The following is a 23,341-nucleotide window of genomic DNA, read 5'->3' on the forward strand; positions in this document are numbered from 1 at the left end:
AAAAATCCTCACAGTATGCCGAACCAAGCTAGCTATTAATAAATCTGACCAAGTAACATTAAAATCCTTCATTGATTTATGCAAAGAAGCACTGGCAAGGTAATTATGTTTTTAACCTTGTGAACTTGACTTAATTGACAAATCTGCCAATATGCAAACCAAGGCTTTGTAATGAACACTCCTTCTAAGTTTCTTTTTAATCCTTTAAGTGTTTTATGAGAATAAGTGCTGACAAGATTCAAGGAACATCTAACCAGACATCCTGACATCACTCTGGACAGCGCAAAAAATATGTCTCCATTACCAGCTAGGGAATTTCATTCCTTATTCATTCCAAAAATTTAGCAAATAATATTTGTACTCATAATGTATCATTTATGGTGATTTGATGATGTTGTTTTTTTACTTTTTGCTTTTGAACAGTAAATTTGTGCACATTCGGCGCTTATCCAGCATTGATATGGGCGGACCAATACATTGGAACATACTCTGCCCACGTCATGCAAAACAGTCAGATTCAATATCTTGCGGTGTCTACGTTTTAAAGGTAATGGAATCTGTTATTTGTACTTCCCAATGATTTTTTTTCTTTAAGCGTTGTTTGTCTTTTTGTCCATCTGTGACACTTTTCTGTCCACAGCTGTTTCTTAACTTTTTCTTGTAATGAACCTTAAAAATTATTTTCTATTATCATGTTGCATTGGTACACGCATAAAATTTATCTGCATCAACTTGGTAAGCCATAGTTATCCTCTTCATTGATTGAAAGTAAGGAATCTGCATCAACTTGGTAAAGCCATAGTTATCCTCTTCATTGATTGTAAGTAAGGAATCTGCATCAACTTGGTAAAGCCATAGTTATCCTCTTCATTGATTGAACGTTAGGAATCAGCATCAACTTGGTAAAGCCATAGTTATCCTCTTCATTGATTGAAAGTAAGGAATCTGCATCCACTTGGTAAAGCCATAGTTATCCTCTTCATTGATTGAAAGTAAGGAATCTGCATCAACTTGGTAAAGCCATAGTTATCCTCTTCATTGATTGAACGTTAGGAATCTGCATCAACTTGGTAAAGCCATAGTTATCCTCTTCATTGATTGAAAGTAAGGAATCTGCATCCACTTGGTAAAGCCATAGTTATCCTCTTCATTGATTGAAAGTAAGGAATCTGCATCAACTTGGTAAAGCCATAGTTATCCTCTTCATTGATTGAACGTTAGGAATCTGCATCAACTTGGTAAAGCCATAGTTATCCTCTTCATTGATTGAAAGTAAGGAATTTCATAACTTTTTTTTGCTTTCCATAGCTGTTGCTCAGTAACTATTGTATGTAACTACATGAAACTTGTAATTAATATGTATGTTCATAAAATGTTTGTGCGTGCCTAAGTATTACTTGGATTGCCTTGGTAAATTAGTTTTCAAACCCACTTAATTGGTTGAAACAGTTGTGTTTTTTTCTGCCCAATGCAACCTCTCAGTAAATATAATGATATTAACAACTTTAGTAAGCAGAATGCTACCTGCAGAATCAATCCCTAGAGTTTGTGCTCAGCAAAACACAACTACTAGAAGAACGGAGACGAATAGCCAGAAGACTGCTTTCTGAAGGGGGTAAATAATTTTATTTCCAACAAAAAGAAACACTGTATATATTTTATCATTTATCACTTTTCCACCATTTTATCATTTATCACTTTTCCACCAAAGTGTTATATATGTTTTATATGTTTTGATTTAAAACCAAAAAAAAAGCAAACCGTTATTATAACTTACCAGTGTTTTTTATCCAGAAAAGTTTTTTTTATGCTTTCTTAAGTGAATTACTTTCCATTGCTTTTTTTACTGGATTATGAAAAAAAAATTGTTCAATAAGGAAAATGATAGAAAATGGCTTTACAAATAAGAAACAAATCATTGCAATATGATTATATTTTTTATTTTATTTTGTACTTTGCTGTGTATTCTTATGATCTCTCTGGGTTTGTCTGTTGGTAAGTCCTGAGTAAAGGAGCATGTCAATGGCAAATAGGGGATCTAATTGTCAGAAATAAATAAAACTATTAAAGGGTATTTAATTTACTTAATGATTTATTTAAAATGATACCCCATTATAATAATAATCCTGTAAGATAGGTGTTTTAATAAGTATTAAAAAAATCCCCAGGGCACTTTAACTAAAAATGAAGTAGAATGTAAATCATCAAGAGTCAAGACTAAAATTAACTTAAGTGTTATGCTATGCACTTATGATAATTGATAAAATTGTTAAGTCAAAGAAATGAAACACACACACAAAATTCCAATACTGTCCCTGTGGAATTCGAACTCATACACTACAGAATCTGCTGGTTTGCATGTACAGTGTGAACATGTATACATGTATATGTAAATGAATTTATATTGCACTTTGGATGCCCCCAGGGGTTATACTGTTTTGCGCATGTAGGTCCGTCGGTCGGTCCGTCCACCAAATGGTTTCCGGATGTTAACTCAATAACGCGTAAACCTAGGATCATGATACATTATTGGTACAATGATTATGACTGGCACATGTCCCCTATTGATTTTCAGGTCACTTCTTCAAAGGTCAAGGTCACATTGACTAGAAACAGTAAAATTGTTTCCGGATGATAACTCCAGAATGCTTAGGCCAAGGATCATGTAACTTCATAGGTACATTGATCATGATTGGCAGATAACCCCTATTGATTTTCAGGTCACTAGGTCAAGGTCACATTGACCTGAAGCATTAAAATAGTTTCTAACATATTCACACAATGGCCACTATAACTGACAGCCCATTCAAGGGGCATGCGTGTTTTACAAACAGCCCTTGTTTGCATGCCTTGTTTGAAAAGCCATAGAAATAATATGTTTGGACACATGAATGACTAAATTAATTGCTGCAAATACTTTTAAAGCATATTTATTTATTCAAATTGTTAACTTACTTTTCTATAATTCATTGGAGGTCATCTAGAAGAGATAGCAAGTAGCCCATCAGTCGAACATGAGGTAACAGCCACCTTACTATATTGATGTGAATTAATTATAAAAATAAATATGTTTTAAAAATGCAGAAAAAGTTATCCGATGAAAGAGCAGTGGAATATCTTAGGCAAAGGACTCAGAATGGAAAGGGTTTGAGGAAACACTGTCTAGTCAGTAAGAAACACTTGATTATACAATCTCTTAGCAAAAGCAATAAGAGTCACTGTTAAAAACGTGCCCTTGCTAACAAATCTTTACTCAAAGTAAGGATAATTTCTGTTGTTGCTTTTCTATAATTCCTTTCTGATCTGATTTCCCATTCACATGATATTTCATCTCCAACATTAAAATATTAGGAAAACATAAGTGAAAATCACAGGAGTAATGAGATTGCAGCTGTCATTTACGGTAGAGAAAATGAGAATACAAAAACATAAAAGAAGTAAATATGAGTTCATCATGATCATTTTGCAGAACTCGGACCAGCTGGCAAACACCCCTGCCTCTGCCATGGATTTGGAAGGGGGAGACACTGACCCAGTAGTCGATCATGTGGCAACAACTAGGGTACTCTATTTATGTGAACTAATTGTAAACATAAATATATCCAAAAATGCAGAAAAAGTTATCTGATCAAAGAGCAGTGAACTATCTTAGGCAGCAGGAGACTTAGATTGAAAATGGCTTGAGAAAACACTGTCTAGTCAGTAAGACACAATTGATTATACAATCGCGAAGCAACAGCAATAAGAGTTACTGTTAAAAACGTGTCCTTGATAACAAATATTTCATCTGTGTTATGGTAATTTCAATTCTTGCTTTTCTATAAGTCCTTTCTCATTTGAGATCCATTCACATGATATTCCATCTTCAACATTAAAATACTAGAATAACATGAGTGAATAAGCACAGGAGTAATGAGATTGCAGCTGTCATTTACGGTAGAGAAAATGAGAATACAAAAACATAAAAGAAGTAAATATGAGTTCATCATGATCATTTTGCAGAACTCGGACCAGCTGGCAAACACCCCTGCCTCTGCCATGGATTTGGAAGGGGGAGACACTGACCCAGTAGTCGATCATGAGGCAACAACCAGGGTACTCTATTTATGTGAACTAATTGTAAACATAAATATATCCAAAAATGCAGAAAAAGTTATCTGATCAAAGAGCAGTGAACTATCTTAGGCAGCAGGAGACTTAGATTGAAAATGGCTTGAGAAAACACTGTCTAGTCAGTAAGACACAATTGATTATACAATCGCGAAGCAACAGCAATAAGAGTTACTGTTAAAAACGTGTCCTTGATAACAAATATTTCATCTGTGTTATGGTAATTTCAATTCTTGCTTTTCTATAAGTCCTTAGTAAATAAAGGAAGTAAATATGAGTATATCATGATCATTTTGCAGAACTCGGACCAGCTGGCAAACAACCCTGCCTCTGCCATGGATTTGGAAGGGGGAGACACTGACCCAGTAGTCGATCATGTAGCAACAGCCAGGGTACTCTATTTATGTGAATTAATTGTAAACGTAAATGGATCAAAAATGCAGAAAAAGTAATCTGATCAAAGAGCAGTGAATTATCTTAGGCAGCAGGAGACTTAGAGTGATAAGGGTTTGAGAAAACACTGTTTGTTAGTAAGTCAATAACACTTGATTAAACAATCGCAATCAGAGTTACTGTTAAAAGAGTATCCTTGCTAACAAATCATTCTTCAGTCTTATGGTAATTTCAGTTGTAGCTTTTCTAAATTGATAAACCTCTTGTGTACCATAATGCAAAGCATATTTTTAGAGGTTCATCGACGTATCTTTTAGGTTAATTGTGGTATCGGTATACATTTGGTTTATTATTGGATTGTTAAATTTTGCAAGAAATATTTTAGGAAAGAGTCAGTGTTCACATTTATGCACTTCTGCAGAGAAGTGTTTGCATCTATATGCATCACACTTATTAACTTATGTAGGACTTTTTACTTGAAACATGTAATTTGTTTAGGAGTCAAGATATCCAGCCAGAGCGAGTACATCAAAGGTTTGTGGCAGACATTACCTGTTGACTTATCAAAGAGGGATGTATTTAGCTTTACCCTCCCATCAAAACATGTAAGTGCTGTCCAAGTAATTGTCGTTATCTACGGATGGATCTCATATTTATAGGAAACTATGTTTATCCTTAATCATCCTTTACACCTCATATCTGGTATTGTTGTCAGTAAGATTGATATTGATTTCCAACAGAAAGCAGGGTCTTGTTTTGCCCTTGTCAGTCTATTTTGCTCTCCGTCCTTCATTCACTCTTTTGCTTGTCCAGATATGCTTATCCATAATTGTCAATGGAATTTTATTAAACTATCAAGAAGTTTGTATACAGCTTGGTCACACATATCAATTAAATTATGTAGGGATCTACAACATAACCACAGAGGTTTGACCTTTTATTTGATTCAAATTGAGGTATGTTGTTTATTCGGAGCTTTCATTTAGAAACTTTTGTCTGAAATATCATGAAATAATTCTTAGTATGCTAACACTACATGCTAATCAAAATCTATAGAAAAAAGGAAATCTCAAGCAATTTTTGGCAAAGCTTATTATTTTGAAAACAGTTCAGAACAGTTTACATAATTTGATAAGAAATTCACATATGAAACACAATCTTAAGGAAATGCAATAAACCTTGATGTCATGTGTATAAATGTAAAGAAACAAACAATAGTATTTTAATGACATATTGTATAATTGCTTGTAAACATAATGTTTTAGGGAAATTAATTTTAGTGTATTTATATTAGCTTGTCACTCTTTCACTGGCAGCAATGTACTTGACGTCATACTGGTTCTTTGATGCTTTTAATCAATGAATGTGATGTAGAAAATAATTCACAAAATAATTTAGAATTAAATCAAGGTCATCAAAGTGTAACGAATCCATAACAACTAAATAAAGGTAATTTCAGGCTTTTTCCGCCCTATGCTACGGGTCCGAAATTCGGCCCCATTCCCAATGCAAATCTGGTTGTTTTTTTCCCAAACAAAAAAAAAATTCCCAATTCCAAAAAAAAATAAAAAAAAAATATTTTTTTTTTTTTTTTTTTTTTACTTAAAATATATAAGTTTACCTGATCCGGTGTAGAAAATAGAAAGTGTTGCATAATTAAATTATCTGTTTCCTTGAATTTGTTTTAAAAACTGTAAAATATGTTAATGATTATTTAAGACTTTCCTTATTTTCCTCAAAATCCGGCGCTTCACACGATTTTTTTCACCTCAAAAAAGGCCAGGCATTTTCCCCAAATTCAGATTAAAAAACCTGCACTTATCTCACACGTCCATAATACTTTGTTAAATTTTAATAATAAGTTATCAAAATAGTCGTTATTTACCAGTTAACGGCTTCTTTGAAATATAAGAAACACTATTTACATGCGATCATTTTTCCCAATTGAGCCAATTTTGCGAATAATTTATTTCCCAAAATGGGGGTTTTCACGACGCGAAATTCCCAAAATTCCAGTGTGGCGTATTCCCAAAATGGAGCGGAAAAAGCCTGAATTTGTTTATCAGGTTCCTAAATATGCAGTAAGTAATTATATATACCATAATAAAATGTGTTATAATAAAGTGAAGGTGAGTTAATTTCTCTGAGGCGGAGAGAAAAAAAAAATTGTCATTCCATACTTCTGTCTGTCACATTTTTCTATCTGGACCTGTTTTTCAGCAACTATTTCATGCAATTTCTTGGAATTTTAAATAAATGTGTCAGCATGTTGATTGTTCAAATTTTTTGGGCATACTAGGTAACTCCTTATTTATGCCCCTTTAATTAATTCAAATTAAAGGAATTATGTGTGCTGTTTATGAGTACATTGTAGTTATTGCATGGAATTTCATATAAAAATCATCTTACTACCGAGGGTGCATGCATATATTATGTCAGTATCTACTTGGTATGCAAGTAAATAAATATTCTCATTTATTTGTTTATGTCCCCCACCACTATAGTGGGGGACATATTGTTGTTGACCTGTCTGTTTTTTTGTTTGTGTGTTTGCGTCAAACATTTACATTTGCCATAATGAAGCTAGCTAATTAATATTTGGCAGTCAAGGTCAAAGGACAAATATATGGGTCAAAATCGCTTATTTAATGCCTACTTTTGCAACATTGAAGATTGCAATTTGATATTTTGCATGCATGTGTATCTCATGGATCTGTACATTTTGAGTGGTGAAAGGTGAAGGTCATGGTCATCCTTCAAGGTCAAAGGTCAAATATATGGGGACATTATGTTTCACAAACACATTGCTTGTTAAATATTATGTCTGCAATAAGCTGTTAGTAAATTAACTATTGTGTGAAATATCATGTAACTAAAATGTTTTGTTTCAAATTGTGGTTGTTCACTTCCATATTTTGTTTGGATCAGCTTTAAATCTTTCGATCCTTAATTGATTGTAATTGAGTTTTTCCCGCCTGGGTTATTGTTTGGAATTCAATTTTTATTATTATATTAACATCAAGTGTTTATTATTTATACAGTTGTTACATACATTTTGTCAGGATGGCTTGGTCAGTTAAGAATTGTACCCTTTATTGATAGGCAGGGCCCTCAATCCATTTTAGGGGAAGCGGGTCCCTACCCATACCAGGGGGAATTTTCGCAGCGTTTACCTTTTGGGGGGATTTTTTACTTACTCTCTAATTATAACATTTGTACAGGTTTGCACTATATTCATTGCTTTTTTAATAATAAAGTATGTTTGACAAGATTAAATTAAAATAGAATTGAGATATAATAATCATGAGACACATCTATCTTTTTTTTTTAGGGGGAATTTTTCTCCCAAAAAGGGGGAAAAGTATACTTTTCAGGGGGGAGAATGCGGCCGAATTTCGGCCGTGGATTTGACCGATTGAGGGGCCTGATAGGATTTTTCATTAGGATGGGGAATACCAACCCCATGATTGAATTTTCTTGTTATTTATTGTACTGATTTCAATGTTTTCTTCATTTAGGCACCTTTTCGCAGAGAGTCCATTATTTATTATTAACCTAAGAGTCAGAGAAACTCATTGTCTGTGCAACATGCCGGATGATGGAAGGTATGCAAGGTTTCATTAATTTGTCCTAAAGCAAGTTAAACTATTAATTAAACAATAACAAAATAGTTACCTCTACATGAAACTTAAACACCAAAATATATTGTAAATTGTCCTTCCGTTTCTGAAAATGTTGGCTATACAGGAATCATTTTCTCTTGACAATTGGTCTCCCTTTCTCAAAATTTGTCACTCCTTTGCAACGAATCAAGGGATTCAAAAGCATTTTTCCCTTATGTTCACCTTCAAGAGAAATCAAGTTGCAATTAACACACCGTGCTTGTTCAAGGTCAAACTTTGAATAAATGCTACAAATTTGCCTACACTTAAAATTGCTTGTCTACTTCAAAGGTTGAATGTTGTTATATGTCTGAACTGGTTTTTATGCCCCCGGTAGGAGGGCATATAGTGATTGGACTGTCCGTCTGTCTGTCTGTCCGTCTTTCCGTCACACTTTGGGTTTAGGTTTGGGAAAATGCTCATTATTTATATGTCCCTTGAGATGTTACCTTCATATTTGGTCTGCATGGGCATATGGGCAGGGCCTTTCCATACGCACACAAATTTTGACCCCTGTGACCTTGACCTTGAACTAAGGGTTTGTGTTTAGGTTTCGAAATCTGCGTTTAGGTAAGTTAAGTGGGATGTGCTGAGATGTTTAATGTGTTGCTGATGCTAAGTGTATCTTTTGAATGTGCTTCCCAGAGAGTACTGGCAGTGTGAAGGATGCTTTAAATGGTTCCATCCGGAATGTGTTGGTGAGTCAGTGGAACCAGAAAAGTACAAGTGCGCATCATGTTCACACAAGGTATTGTTTTTTGTTGTTTTTTTCACTTACCAAAACCTATTTTAAAAAAACGCTGTTTTACATGGATTTGTATATTGATATATTTTGTTTACCAACCTCTTCTTCAAAATCTTATTGACCTATTGTACAGAAACTTCACACAATAAATATTATATGGCATCTTGGTTCGGGATTTTAAGGTAAATATAGTGGGTTAACTGTTCAAAATACTTTGTGAATTAATTGAGATAAAAACGTTTACATTTATTCATTTATTTCGGACCTAGCTTGTTCTTGGGTTCATGGTGCCAATTGTATGGTTATGTACATGTATATAAAAGAACAGATTATGATAAAAGTATGCTTAAAATACGTTTGAGCCATTTAAATGACAATTTTGACTTTCATACCTTATATTTAATGCTTGTTTTGAAATGTACATTAGTTCGGTGAATAGCATTTGTGTAACCGTCAATATTGAATGCTTAAAGGAAGAGTTACCTGCTTTAGTTAATGTACACCAAAATTAAATATTGTAATAAAACCATCCATTATTTAGTGTGAATGACCAAGGTAAAGGATTGGCACGACTTCAATAATATTACAAAGGTTCACTTTTAATTTTCATACGCCCGTTTTTTAAAACGGGACGTTTTATAGTTTCACTTTTGGCGGGCGGCGTCCACAGTAGTGTCCGCTCTTTAATTCAACTTGATCAGAAGATGTATCTAGAAAATATCTAGGTCAAGTTAGAATATGGGTCATGTCGAGTCAAAAACTGGGTCACGGGGTCACATAGCGCATTTCAAGGGTTTAGCATGGTGTCCGTTATCTAATTGAAGAAGTTTTCATATGATCTTCACCAAATTTGGTCAGAAATTGTGTCTTTATGATTTGTGCATGTAGGTCAAGTTAAAATATGGGTCATGGTAAAGTTATCACGTTGTTCAAAACCTTCAAATAGGCGTATCTTGTGACAGTTTGGCAATCTTGTTTTATTTTCACAAAGCTTGTATGCATTCATATATAGAGCCAGATTTGAAGCGTGTATAATATATAACTCATATTAATTATCATTTTAATTATTAACTATACATTTGTTAATAAGTTGTACAAAGGGTTCAAAATTGTAAAAAAAAATATGTGTACTCATGCAAATGCATGTCCTGACTGTTTCTGTTATTTTGGAGATTGCATGACTACCTATCCGAAAGGTAATGATCAAACTCAGAGCGCAGAGGCCTATGGATATTGTTCTTCTAGTTGACTTCCATTTAGGTGGTATAAATTAATATTCTGTGAGCTAAACAAAACAAGTAATATGTTTGTCAGAAAAACTATTTCCCCTACTGCGCCGATTTGAAGCTATATATTCGACCAGTTTGACATTGAAGAATGACCTGACTTTGACCTTTCACCACTCAAAATTTGCAGCTCCATGAGATACACATACATGCCAAATATCAAGTTGCTATCTTCAATATTGCAAAAGTTATTGCAAATTGTAAAGTTTGACACAACATACAATCAAACCAACAAACAAACCAACCAACAGACAGACAGACAGACAGACCAACAGACAGGGCAAAAACAATATGTCCCCCACTATAGAGTGGGGGACATAATAACCACTCCACATTCTCTTAATTGGCATTTATAACTATTAACACTTTAAATATGTCATCACTTGCAGAGAATGCAGTTTATATGTTTGTGGGCAACAGTTACTTGTCTATGTTCAAACCTACATAGTTACATAAATTTATTTTTAATAAAATCAAATCACAATTTGCTTCTTTTTTTAATTTCAGTGAACCATACTATTCTGTCGTAAAACAGTTGCGGGGAGTTAAAGATCCCAACCTAAAAGCTTATCTTGCGAAGGATAAATAGTAAGTTTCCACAAAAATTGTATTTTTTGTTTTTGTCTACAGATCTAGTTACCTATGAAGAAAGATGTATTGTTTTCATCACTAACAATTTTTACACAATATTCGTCAATGTATCTTAAATATAATATATGTATAATAATATATAATAAAAACATTTATCTTTGCTTATTCAGATACTTTGTGTTACTTAAGAAATATAAAAATTTCCACAACATTTTTGTAAACACACTATGTCATACGATCCATGCCCTTCTACAAAAGTAAATGCAAAAGCTGTGCTTAATACATGTTGTATAGCAGCAATTACTACAGCAGTGTCAACATAGATACTGACATGCAAAATATGTCCCTGATGTGAGCTTATGACTATGGTTAACCTTATGTGTCTTCTCTTTGCCTTATAAAATATGTACATTGGTATGCATGATCTTAGCTTAAAAGGCAATGAATGTGATTCTAGTTAATTTAATTTGTTTCATTTATAACTCGACTTATATATATGAAATATATATAGTTGAGCTATCCTTCTCACACCGGTGTCGACATGAGTGTTAGCGTGAGCGTGCAAATGTTTGCGTACTATCCCAAATATTTCCCATGTCCCTTGACATATTGTTTTTACATTGAAACAATCATACAAATATGCATGGATTTTGAATTTCATATTGTGTTGAAGATTCATGAAAAGAAGAGTTAATCAAAACTTTAAATCTTAGAACAATTTGTTTAAGAATTATCTTAGAAACTTTTAGAAAACCAGCCCAGAGTATATGTGTAAAGATGACAGATCCAATATTTAATATGCATCTTTATATATTTTTCAGGTGAGTCAAAGCGGACACAGTTGATGAGGAAATATGCATCCAGCATTGGAAGCAAAAATTTTCTTTAAAAAAATACAATTAATTTAATGAGGTAGTTTACATAATGCCCTGTCTGTTGGTTTGTTTGTTTGTGCAAACCTTAACATTTGCAATAACTTTTGCAATATTAAAGGTAGCAACTTCATATATAGCATGCATGTGTATCTCAAGGATCTACACACTTTGAGTTGTGTAAGGTCAAGGTATTTTTTTTGTTGGTAAAATTGATGAATTAATATGACATCTCTTTGCAAATTGTTTAAAAATTAATACATAACTTGTTTCAGAAACATTGTTTAATAACATTCGATTGTCATTTATTCGAATTTGAAAGTTGTCAAAAGTAATTATTTCTCCCTATACGGTAGCTTTAGGTATATGTGATATGTCATAAGAAAACTAGTCTTCATTGCATTACAAATTAATGAAGCATTCTTTACATTTGCTTTTATGACAAAAAAACTAGTTTAGACTTGTAAAATTGATAAAAATAATTATTTGAACATAAAGTTTGACCAGAGTGAACAATTTAAACACACAAGTTTATAACGACGTGTATCTTGTGCTTTGCATTTGTTTAAAAGTTGCCTTATAATTGTGCGAAGCATGTCTTCTCAAATTAAAAATGCATCTTATTCAAAGGTGATCAGAACTAAATGTGTTGTTTTTTTATAATTCAGGGATAAAAAAAAATCAGACTAAGAAACCATATACAATAATTCATAGTCTGTTGTCTTCACAGAGAGAAACTTCAATAAAAAAAATATGCTGTCATTTTATAATACCTTCGTGTTTGCCTCACGGTTGCCTATTGATTTGTTTTAAAATAGGAAGTTTATAATGAGGTATATAACACAAAGAAATTTCATATTTGAATCATTTTTATGCTCCTCTAAAAAATTCTTGTCTGAGCTTTTTCTCAGCAACTTATTACGGGAATTCAATGAAACTTTATGGGAAGCTTCACTACCAAGAGGAGATGTGCATGTTATCAGCCAGTTATGGTCGGATGATTTTTCACAGAGTTATGGCCCATTGAAATTTTCCATTAACTGTACATATTGTGCATTCTTGTTCGGGCTATTTTAGCAACTAATGTCTGCAATTGAATGAAACTTTATGGGAAGCTTCACTACCAACAGGACATGTGCATATTATCAGCAAGTTATGTTCGGATGATTTTTCACAGAGTTATGGCCCTTTGAAATTTTCAATATACTGTACATATAGTGCAATTCTTGTCTGGGCTATTTATCCCCAACTAATAACTTGAATTCAATGAAGTTTTATGGGAAGCTTAACTGCCTTGAAGAGATGTGCGTGTTATTTGTGGGTTCTGGTTAGATGATTTATTTAGAGACTCATGGCCCTTTGAAATTGTTAAGTTGCTAAACCATCCATCCTATTATTTTGTCCAAAGTTATGCCCCTCAAGATGTTTCCTTTTATCTGAATATATAGTGCAATATTGTGACCAAAAAAAACTTTGGGGAGCTTCACCCATCTCTGACGGCTTGTTTTAATTAAATATTAATTGTAAATCCCATATCACCTTTTATCATACTTTTTTGTAATTTACAACTTGGTTTTCTGACAATTGTTTTCCTTGTTTTGTTTCAAATAGGCATGATATGGTTACTATTAAATCAACTTCATATGTTCTTCCCTTGTGATAAGTATTTTTTATATCTATTTCTTAATATTTTTCAGTAGTAATAATGTCTAAGAATGTATCTGGGTAGAATGAATATCTGTTCTTTTAAAGGTTGTAACTGATGCTCTATTTCTTTTGGACATGACATGTTACTGTCTCGTTTGTACAGAGATTCAATTAAATACTACATTTTATTATGTGTGATTCTATTTTTGTGTTCCAAATAGGCAGTCTGACATATTAGGTATATTGAAAACTCTTACATATAACATTTGTAAGTATCTGTTATTAATGATAGTTAAATGAAACAATGGTTGTATAGTTGTGTATATTACAAAGTATAATTATTGTTATATTTCGAAATATGTTTATGTTTATATTTTAATTTTCATACACTTTCAACTATAATTTGTAATAGTGCCGTTGCTACTTAAATTTTATGTGGTTTGGATGCTCACTGTTATATTCTATGCTCCTTCAAAATACAATTAAGGTTTCACCTTAACAGTTATAACGCGAGTGAAAAGCATCCATATGTAGCAATATACACTGTAAACATGTGATTTAAAACAAGTTTTGTTCAATTATCTGTAAAGTTCATTCATAACTATTTTATAACATGTCTGCTAAATCCACTTACTGTATTCAAGCATTTTGCATTATTGTTTTTGTTTAACACTAGAAACTGTAAAGTTTATGTGTAATAAAATTATGTTCTGTTCTGTAATGATTGTATGCTGATGTAGTTGTTGCATTAACATTAAGTAGACATAAAAATTCGGTATTCTATATACTACTAACATTTTATTGTGATTCAAGTTGTATTAAGTTTTGTTCTCTAAACAGATATTGAATTATTTTACTGATACAACAACATACGGTATTAAAGCAGTTCCATATATAGCTAGATACACTGTTATCATGTTTGTCTAAAATATCTGTAAAGTCTATCCATAACCAAATTATGATATTTCTGTTAGAAAAAAAACGACAAACTATATGTATTCATGTATTTTGTATAATCGCTTTGTTTAACACTAGAAACTGTAAAGTTTATGTGTAATAAAATTATGTTCTGTATATTACATGATAATCTATCAATGTTGTTTTGTGAACACAACCTCTGGTTCTATGGAAAAAAAAACACAAACCTTAAGCACTTAATTTGTCGGTATGTGTGCATTTGTGTGTATGGGTGTGCGATAAATTGCAAGTGTTTCCTGTTCGCGTGTTTGTGTTTTGTGTGAATTATGTTAAGCAAATTAATTTAACAAAAAAGTTTATTTGACTTTATTAGATGATAGTATTGAGTGTCCTACCAAGAAAAATTGGTGCACGCTATTAAGGGATCTACTAAGTAATTTGGGATTTTATGATGCTTGGTTTTTTCAAGATGTTGGAAATAAAATATGTTTGTATCAGTCGTAAGACAAAGATAGAGCGACATGTTTGTACAGAATTGGAATGAGCGACTTCATACTTCTACTAGGGCAAATTTTTATAAACATATCTCGTTTTTCAATTTCAACCGTACCTGAATACATGTATATGCAATGTCAACAAGTTTCGAGTAAATTTATCAAAATTACGTATGTCATCACATAGATTAAATATCGAGTCAGGCAGATGGGCTAGACCTACACCAATTCCATTAGATCAAAGAAAGTGTACTGTTTGTAATTAACTCGAAAAAGAGTTTCATTTTATTCTTGAATGTACAATATATACTGAACTGAGATCAAAATATATTCCATTGTATTACAGACAACGACCAAACATGTACAAATTTATCGAGCTAATAGAGCTAATAACATCAAATAATGAACTATTAATAAAAAAATTAAGCTGTTATATTTATCACTCTTTTAAGGTTCGAACGCATAATACATGTGTCATCAATTTGATTTATTCTGAAATGTTTTGTGCGGTATATATCTTGTTGTAACTTTAATTGCATTTATTATGTACTGCATATTAATTGTTGGGATAGTACCGCATATGTAACGTGTTTTTATTCACGTGTTTTTTAATCTGTCTTTGTGTTTTAACGGTCGCCTTTAATGGACTGTCAAAACTGTATTTGAATGTATTTAATCAATTGCCATTATTATCTTTTTAATGAAGGTTATATTATAGTATCGTGTCTGTTCCTAGATGTATTCTACGACAATATGGCTGCATTTTTAGAACTGTTATGCACTGATTTACAACTATTATGTCTGTCGGTCGGTCGGTCCGTATACCAGGTGGTTTCCGGATGATAACTCAATAACGCTTGGGCCTAGGATCTTGAAACTTCATAGGTACATTGATCATGACTCGCAGATGACCCCTATTGATTTTCAGGTCACAAGGTCAAGGTCACGGTGACCCGAAATAGTAACATGGTTTCCGGATGATAACTGAAGAACGCTTATGCCTAGGATCATGAAACTTCATGGGTAGATTGATCATGACTTGCAGATGACCCCTATTGATTTTGAGGTCACTAGGTCAAAGGTCAAGGTCACGGTGACCCGAAATAGTAAAATGATTTTCGGATGATAACTCAAGTACGCTTTTGCCTAGGATCATGACACTTCATAGGTACATTGATCGTGACTCGCAGATGACCCCTATTGATTTTTAGGTCACTAGGTCAAAGGTCAAGGTCACGGTGACAAAAATCGTATACACACAATGGCTGCCACTACAACGGACAGCCCATATGGGGGGCATGCATGTTTTACAAACAGCCCTTGTTTGTATATTGCATTAAATTGAGTTTATTAGCCTCATACACTCTGACGCACTTAGGATATATTTAATTACATGTATACTTTCGATAATTATTTATGTTCTAGTGTAATGTATAATAACTCATAATGTATAATAATTCATGTAGGCACCGTTGTAACCAAACGATTTTATTTCTTTGCATAACTTTATTTTGTATAATCATAAACTGTGTATTGTGGAAACACTGTATCATGTATGCTTGATTTGTCCACTTGGGCTTTTGGCTTTCTGGATGGATTGTTTAATAAACTATGTTCTAAAAAATGCAAAGGTTTCGTGTCCGCTCAATTATTTTGCTATGTATGGTCGGATTAAAATATTACTTGGCATGAGTATTAACCACAAGAGTATATGTGAAATACTCAACAGCCAGATGTCAAGGTCAAACGGTGCTATATAACTTTGACAATAATCAATGTAAATACCTAATTATGACAGTGTTTGGTGTCCAATAAATCATTTTGCCGTGCATGGTCCATTTTAATGACAATTGGCATAAGAAAAAAACACAATACATGTCGTTTGATATGTCACGTGAAAGAATCGAGATGCTGATGTCAAGGTCAAGGTAAAAAGGTGCTTTGGAACTTTGACAAAAAAAACACAATGTAACAATGTGATCATCACAGTGTTTTGTTTCCACTAAATAACTTTGCTAAACATGTTTGGATTTTTATAATACTTGTCATAACTAATAGCCACAAGTATGATGTGATGCGCAAAAGGCTCAAGATGCTGATGTGAAGCTCAAACGGTGCTATTGAACTTTCACAAAAAACAATATAAAATACTAAGTTTTTCAGTTGTTCGTGAACGCTAAATAACTTCACTATACACAATATAAATGGTTGTCGCGTAAAAGACTCGTAATGCTGATGTCTTCTTTTATTTCATAATCTTTGTAATTGTTATCAAGACATTTCTTTTTCATTTATACCAATACTGTTGTCATGTTATTGGGCGTGCTTTTAAAACTGAGCCAAGTATTGCGAAAACGGGTCTTATGTCTTAGGAGTTCCGAGTTCCAACTTGTTCTCTTATTTTTCATAATCTTTGTAATTGATATCAAGACTTTTTTCATTTATGCCAATACTTTCGTCATGTTATTGGACGTGCTTTTAAAACTGAGCCACGTATTGCGAAAACGGGTCTTATGTCTTAGGAGATCCGACAAGCCTGCCATTCGACTTTTGAAATTTAAAATTACACAACTTTTGAAACTATAATTAATTTTGATGTTATTGTGTTATATATAATGGGCACAACTCTTAAATTGTATTGCATTATGTCATTATGCTATGTATTATGGGCCGGAGGCCTTGATTTACTCCATTAACTGGTCTGTTCTGTTCTGTCAAGTCCTGAAGATCAAGGTCCAATGGTGTTTTTGCACTGTGACAAACATAACTAATAAGTCCGAATCAACACCGGGGTTCATGTCCGCAAAATAACAACACCATACATGGTCGGGATTTTAATAATACTTGGCGAGAGTAATACCCACAAGTGAATAATATGTCTCGTGAAAGACGCATGATGATACAGATAAACGTTGCTTTTGAACTTTGACAAAAATCGATGTAAAATTAAATGTCATCATCAGTGGTTTTTGTCCACCATATAGCGTCGCTATACATGGTCGTATTTTAATCCTCCTTGATATAAATAACAACCACAGTAGTATTGTGTGTCGCATGTGATAATCGAGGTGCTGATATCAAGATAAAAAAAAGTATTTTTATAACGTTGACAATTCAATGAAAAAAAAATTATTACAATGTTTTTGGTTCACGCAGTGATATCGTCATTCTTAACTTGATTTTCAAATTACTTATGTTACGGTGCCAGGCATCCGTGTATCGTTTTTTTTTTCATCTTAATGTAATTAATTGTGATATGTTGTATTTTCTGATCGCACTCATTCGCGAATCATCATACTCGCCCTGGGAGAGGCAACGTCGCACATTGCGTATAATTTTTACACTTACACACCTCTAGATTCAAACAAGCGTATTGCAATTATCAGCTTATTTTACAGAACAGTCCATGGGAAAAGCACAAAAACGTAAAAACAGTATTAACAACTCTAGTAGTAGCAATGGACCAAATCAAAGCGCCGAAGGCACTGAAATAGTTCGCTGTTGTCGTCCTTGATTAGCTTGTGCGCATTCCACAGGCTCATCAGTGTGCACAGGCTAATCTTGTTTTACATGCATTAAGCACCGTTTTCCCTGAAAGCAGCCGATATGTACAGATTTCAATGGTAACCACTAGACTGGCCAATTACATCTTACAAGCTGGTAAATACAGTCACTGCAGTTTAGTAGAACAGACGCTCCTTAGCATATGTCGTCTGCAGTGCAGATAGGCAGCTGTAATCGTTCCTAGCATAGTGAGTTGCGCTTCTTAGCGTTAGCGTAGCTTAGGCTTCCAAGCACATACTGATTGCAAAACATGGTCTGTAAATTCATTCGGCCGCTAACGCGACCAACTAAAAAGGAACAGAAGATAGCTGCCCAAAACAAGGGTATTGCCAAAAACAAGGGTATTTCTGGTGGGTCGAATGAGTCAACAAAGAGTGTAGTGAGGGAAATAGGCAGTGTTAATTGCAAAGTGAGTGACGCTATCCATGGTGCTCATTCCGTGTTATTCAGTGACCCTGTCATGGATAACTCGGTGTTCGCACCAAGTGCAGGAGAGGCCGGAAATGGAACAGAGAGACGCATCATATCACAGGTCAGCCACCCACCAACTCTGTAATAAGAGTTTCATAGTATCCATGGAAAAGGCGATGAACATTTAATTTTCGGTCATAAACAAAAAGTAAGAAACATTAGAGAAACTTGAGAAAAAAGTAAATGGTGTAAAGTCAGATCTGTGCAAACTTTGGAATGTTGTACCAGACACCAACACAATTCTGACTGAAAAGCTGCATAAGATCGCGGACAACGTTTCGCTGCTTAAACTCGCAGTGGCAGAATCACAGAGCGCCATTCCAAAATAACAACATAAATCAGAATTCACGCAGTCCTTAAAATTACATGCAGGCGCATCAATGCGGAACAATTTAATAGTCATCGGCATAAGTTACCGTCCGTCTGAAACACCCGACGATACTTAACGAATACTTCGTTCTTTTATGACTGAAAACCTACAAAAATTATTTGAGCAGGTAGGTATATTAGTATATATACATACCTGGTTTTGAGCGAGTACATCGTATTGGCGGGAACCGATCACATCCACGTTCAATTGGCGCCAAACTCTCACTAGTCAATGACCGAGAAAACGTGCGAAAATCTAGCCGGAACCTTAGGGAAACCAATTACTATGTGAGTGAACAGTTTCCAAAGGACGTTGCCGACCGACGCAGAAGCTTAATGCCTGCCTTCCGGAAAGCTCGCGCTGATGGCAAGAGATGCTTGTCTCAGCTATGACACCCTGTGCATAGACGGTGTTCCGGTGCGGCCTGACAGCGCAACAACGAATAATAGCAGCGGTAGCAGCGGTAGCACCAAGTAGGGGCTTCCGGAGGCTAACATAAAATTACTCTCTTGGAACGTTCAAGAACTTACAAATATTTAACTTAGTGATGACGACTTTGTAAACTATATTCGTAAATTTTATAATTATTTTATTGTTTGAAACATGGCCAAATAACTATTCTTCTTATGACATCGTTGGTCATGAATGTTAACTTTTTAACAGGGAATTTCAGAATAAAAAATCTAAACGATGTAGTGGCGGAATAGCAATTAATGTTTAGCAATCCTTTGCGAGGGAATTTCTTTTGTAAAAAGTTATCATGATGCTATTGCGTGGTTTAAATTAGATAAGGTATTTTTTTAGTTTAACGGACGATATTTCCCTGGCTAGTGTGTACATCTGGCATTAGCTATTCCCTATTAATAATATTTGAAATGTTAATTTATTTGATATTTCACAAAAAATATAAATCAATTTCAAACAAATGGCAAAGTTTTTTTAGCCGGCGATTGGAACGCTCGAGTAGGAAATAAGCGAGATTTTATTGTTTGGGACCTCACAATTAATCCCATAAATGACCAGTCTTACGCAAGTGACTCTCAACTTACCCGGAATTCAATGGAATCAAAAACTAATTATTTTGGTAAGAAGCTTGACATGTGCATATCGCTCTCATCGAGAATAGCTAACGGTAGGTTAAACAATGGATAGTTTAGGAGCTTTTAAGTTCATGGATCCACGTGGTTCTAGTGTCATTGAATACGTGTTACCACGTGAAGAAAACTTTAATCTGATAACACGTTTTAACGTTGACTCTTATTCAGTATGGTCAGATCATGGTCCACTGCTATTTAATATCAAGTGTAATACTGCATTATCGAGAAGTGTTAAATGAATCTAGTACAACACGTATTAGTTGGTTGGATCAGAATCGTGACGAATTTCGACAAAAATTAATCTCAAATTCACATAGGTTAAACAGTATTATCGATGATATCGATTGTAATAGCTTTGACAGTAATGATTATTGCGTGGCGAGATTCTCAAAAGTACTCAGCGAATCTGGTGAGCCTAGCATATGTCCGATACACCCTGTTCAGGAAATCCCAACTAGATTATGCACATTCTGTGCCATTCACCCGTGCAATTGAAAATAGTACTCCAAATAGATATTACACGTGCGTTGTTTTTGCGCCAAGGCGTGTTGTGTGAGTTATTTACAAGCCTTTAACTTTACAGTGGTAAATACTGGCAGAGAGCAAGACATCGTTGGACATCGAAGCAAAATATGTACATATGCATTGCCTTTGCACCATGGTTATATAATTCCAACTAGATATTGCACATTGCGCGCTATATATATCGCAACATATAACACCAAAAAGATGTTGCCCATATTCTGTTAATGCCCCGCAGCGTATTGTTGCACTCATTCACATGCCTCAGACTGCATGATGGTTTATACCCGCTCGTGGACAGACACCGTTGCGCGTTTGAGGATAAATAGAACTCAAAATAGATATAGCACTTTCTGTACTATGGAAAAAATCAAGTCCAATCCGATAGAGCACAGGTGGTGTGAATGGTCCGAAATGAAATATTTTACGGAATCACACGCCTAGCATATGTCCGATACACCCTGGTCAGGAAATCCCAACTAGATTATGCACATTCTGTGCCATTCACCCGTGCAATTGAAAATAGTACTCCAAATAGATATTACACGTGCGTTGTTTTTGCGCCAAGGCGTGTTGTGTGAGTTATTTACAAGCCTTTAACTTTACAGTGGTAAATACTGGCAGAGAGCAAGACATCGTTGGACATCGAAGCAAAATATGTACATATGCATTGCCTTTGCACCATTGTTATATAATTCCAACTAGATATTGCACATTGCGCGCTATATATATCGCAACATATAACACCAAAAAGATGTTGCCCATATTCTGTTAATGCCCCGCAGCGTATTGTTGCACTCATTCACATGCCTCAGACTGCATGATGGTTTATACCCGCTCGTGGACAGACACCGTTGCGCGTTTGAGGATAAATAGAACTCAAAATAGATATAGCACTTTCTGTACTATGGAAAAAATCAAGTCCAATCCGATAGAGCACAGGTGGTGTGAATGGTCCGAAATGAAATATTTTACGGAATCACACGCCTAGCATATGTCCGATACACCCTGGTCAGGAAATCCCAACTAGATTATGCACATTCTGTGCCATTCACCCGTGCAATTGAAAATAGTACTCCAAATAGATATTACACGTGCGTTGTTTTTGCGCCAAGGCGTGTTGTGTGAGTTATTTACAAGCCTTTAACTTTACAGTGGTAAATACTGGCAGAGAGCAAGACATCGTTGGACATCGAAGCAAAATATGTACATATGCATTGCCTTTGCACCATGGTTATATAATTCCAACTAGATATTGCACATTGCGCGCTATATATATCGCAACATATAACACCAAAAAGATGTTGCCCATATTCTGTTAATGCCCCGCAGCGTATTGTTGCACTCATTCACATGCCTCAGACTGCATGATGGTTTATACCCGCTCGTGGACAGACACCGTTGCGCGTTTGAGGATAAATAGAACTCAAAATAGATATAGCACTTTCTGTACTATGGAAAAAATCAAGTCCAATCCGATAGAGCACAGGTGGTGTGAATGGTCCGAAATGAAATATTTTACGGAATCACACGCCTAGCATATGTCCGATACACCCTGGTCAGGAAATCCCAACTAGATTATGCACATTCTGTGCCATTCACCCGTGCAATTGAAAATAGTACTCCAATTAGATATTACACGTGCGTTGTTTTTGCGCCAAGGCGTGTTGTGTGAGTTATTTACAAGCCTTTAACTTTACAGTGGTAAATACTGGCAGAGAGCAAGACATCGTTGGACATCGAAGCAAAATGTGTACATATGCATTGCCTTTGCACCATGGTCATGTAATTCCAACTAGATATTGCACATTGCGCGCTATATATACCGCAACATATAACACCAAAAAAGATGCTGCCCATATTCTGTTAATGCCCCGCAGCGTATTGTTGCACTTATTCACATGCCTCAGACTGCACGATGGTTTATACCCGCTCGTGGACAGACACCGTTGCGCGTTTGAGGATAAATAGAACTCAAAATAGATATAGCACTTTCTGTACTATGGAAAAAATCAAGTCCAATCCGATAGAGCACAGGTGATGTGAATGGTCCGAAAGGAAATATTTTACGGAATCACACGCCTAGCATATGTCCGATACACCCTGGTCAGGAAATCCCAACTATATTATGCACATTCTGTGCCATTCACCCGTGCAATTGAAAATAGTACTCCAAATAGATATTACACGTGCGTTGTTTTTGCGCCAAGGCGTGTTGTGTGAGTTATTTACAAGCCTTTAACTTTACAGTGGTAAATACTGGCAGAGAGCAAGACATCGTTGGACATCGAAGCAAAATATGTACATATGCATTGCCTTTGCACCATGGTTATATAATTCCAACTAGATATTGCACATTGCGCGCTATATATATCGCAACATATAACACCAAAAAGATGTTGCCCATATTCTGTTAATGCCCCGCAGCGTATTGTTGCACTCATTCACATGCCTCAGACAGCATGATGGTTTATACCCGCTCGTGGTAAGACACCGTTGCGCGTTTGAGGATAAATAGAACTCAAAATAGATATAGCACTTTCTGTACTATGGAAAAAATCAAGTCCAATCCGATAGAGCACAGGTGGTGTGAATGGTC

At 34.7% G+C, this 23,341-nt stretch overlaps 1 protein-coding gene across 1 annotated transcript; it reads left to right on the forward strand.

Annotated features, from left to right (window-relative positions):
* The first annotated feature begins 1,513 nt into the window (after positions 1-1,513).
* LOC127857096 (uncharacterized) lies at positions 1,514-16,348 on the forward strand. The gene is made up of 9 exons (XM_052393459.1): positions 1,514-1,615; positions 2,976-3,019; positions 4,003-4,095; positions 4,410-4,502; positions 5,002-5,108; positions 8,022-8,108; positions 8,811-8,913; positions 10,704-10,784; positions 11,609-16,348. Exons 3-8 carry the CDS (start codon positions 4,039-4,041, stop codon positions 10,704-10,706), a joined length of 450 nt encoding a protein of 149 aa, XP_052249419.1. The 5' UTR covers positions 1,514-1,615; positions 2,976-3,019; positions 4,003-4,038; the 3' UTR covers positions 10,707-10,784; positions 11,609-16,348.
* Positions 16,349-23,341: the final 6,993 nt, after the last annotated feature.

The sequence above is a fragment of the Dreissena polymorpha genome, chromosome 14 (genome assembly GCF_020536995.1).
Source record: "Dreissena polymorpha isolate Duluth1 chromosome 14, UMN_Dpol_1.0, whole genome shotgun sequence".
Taxonomy (NCBI): domain Eukaryota; kingdom Metazoa; phylum Mollusca; class Bivalvia; order Myida; family Dreissenidae; genus Dreissena; species Dreissena polymorpha.

Bases quoted from the DNA above. Each gene is read 5' to 3' on its own strand.
- LOC127857096 (XM_052393459.1), top strand. From the start codon at position 4,039: ATGGATTTGGAAGGGGGAGACACTGACCCAGTAGTCGATCATGAGGCA. The intron at 4,503-5,001 runs GTACTCTATTTA...TAATTTGTTTAG, and splicing joins ATCATGTAGCAACAGCCAGG to GAGTCAAGATATCCAGCCAG. The intron at 8,109-8,810 runs GTATGCAAGGTT...TGTGCTTCCCAG, and splicing joins AACATGCCGGATGATGGAAG to AGAGTACTGGCAGTGTGAAG.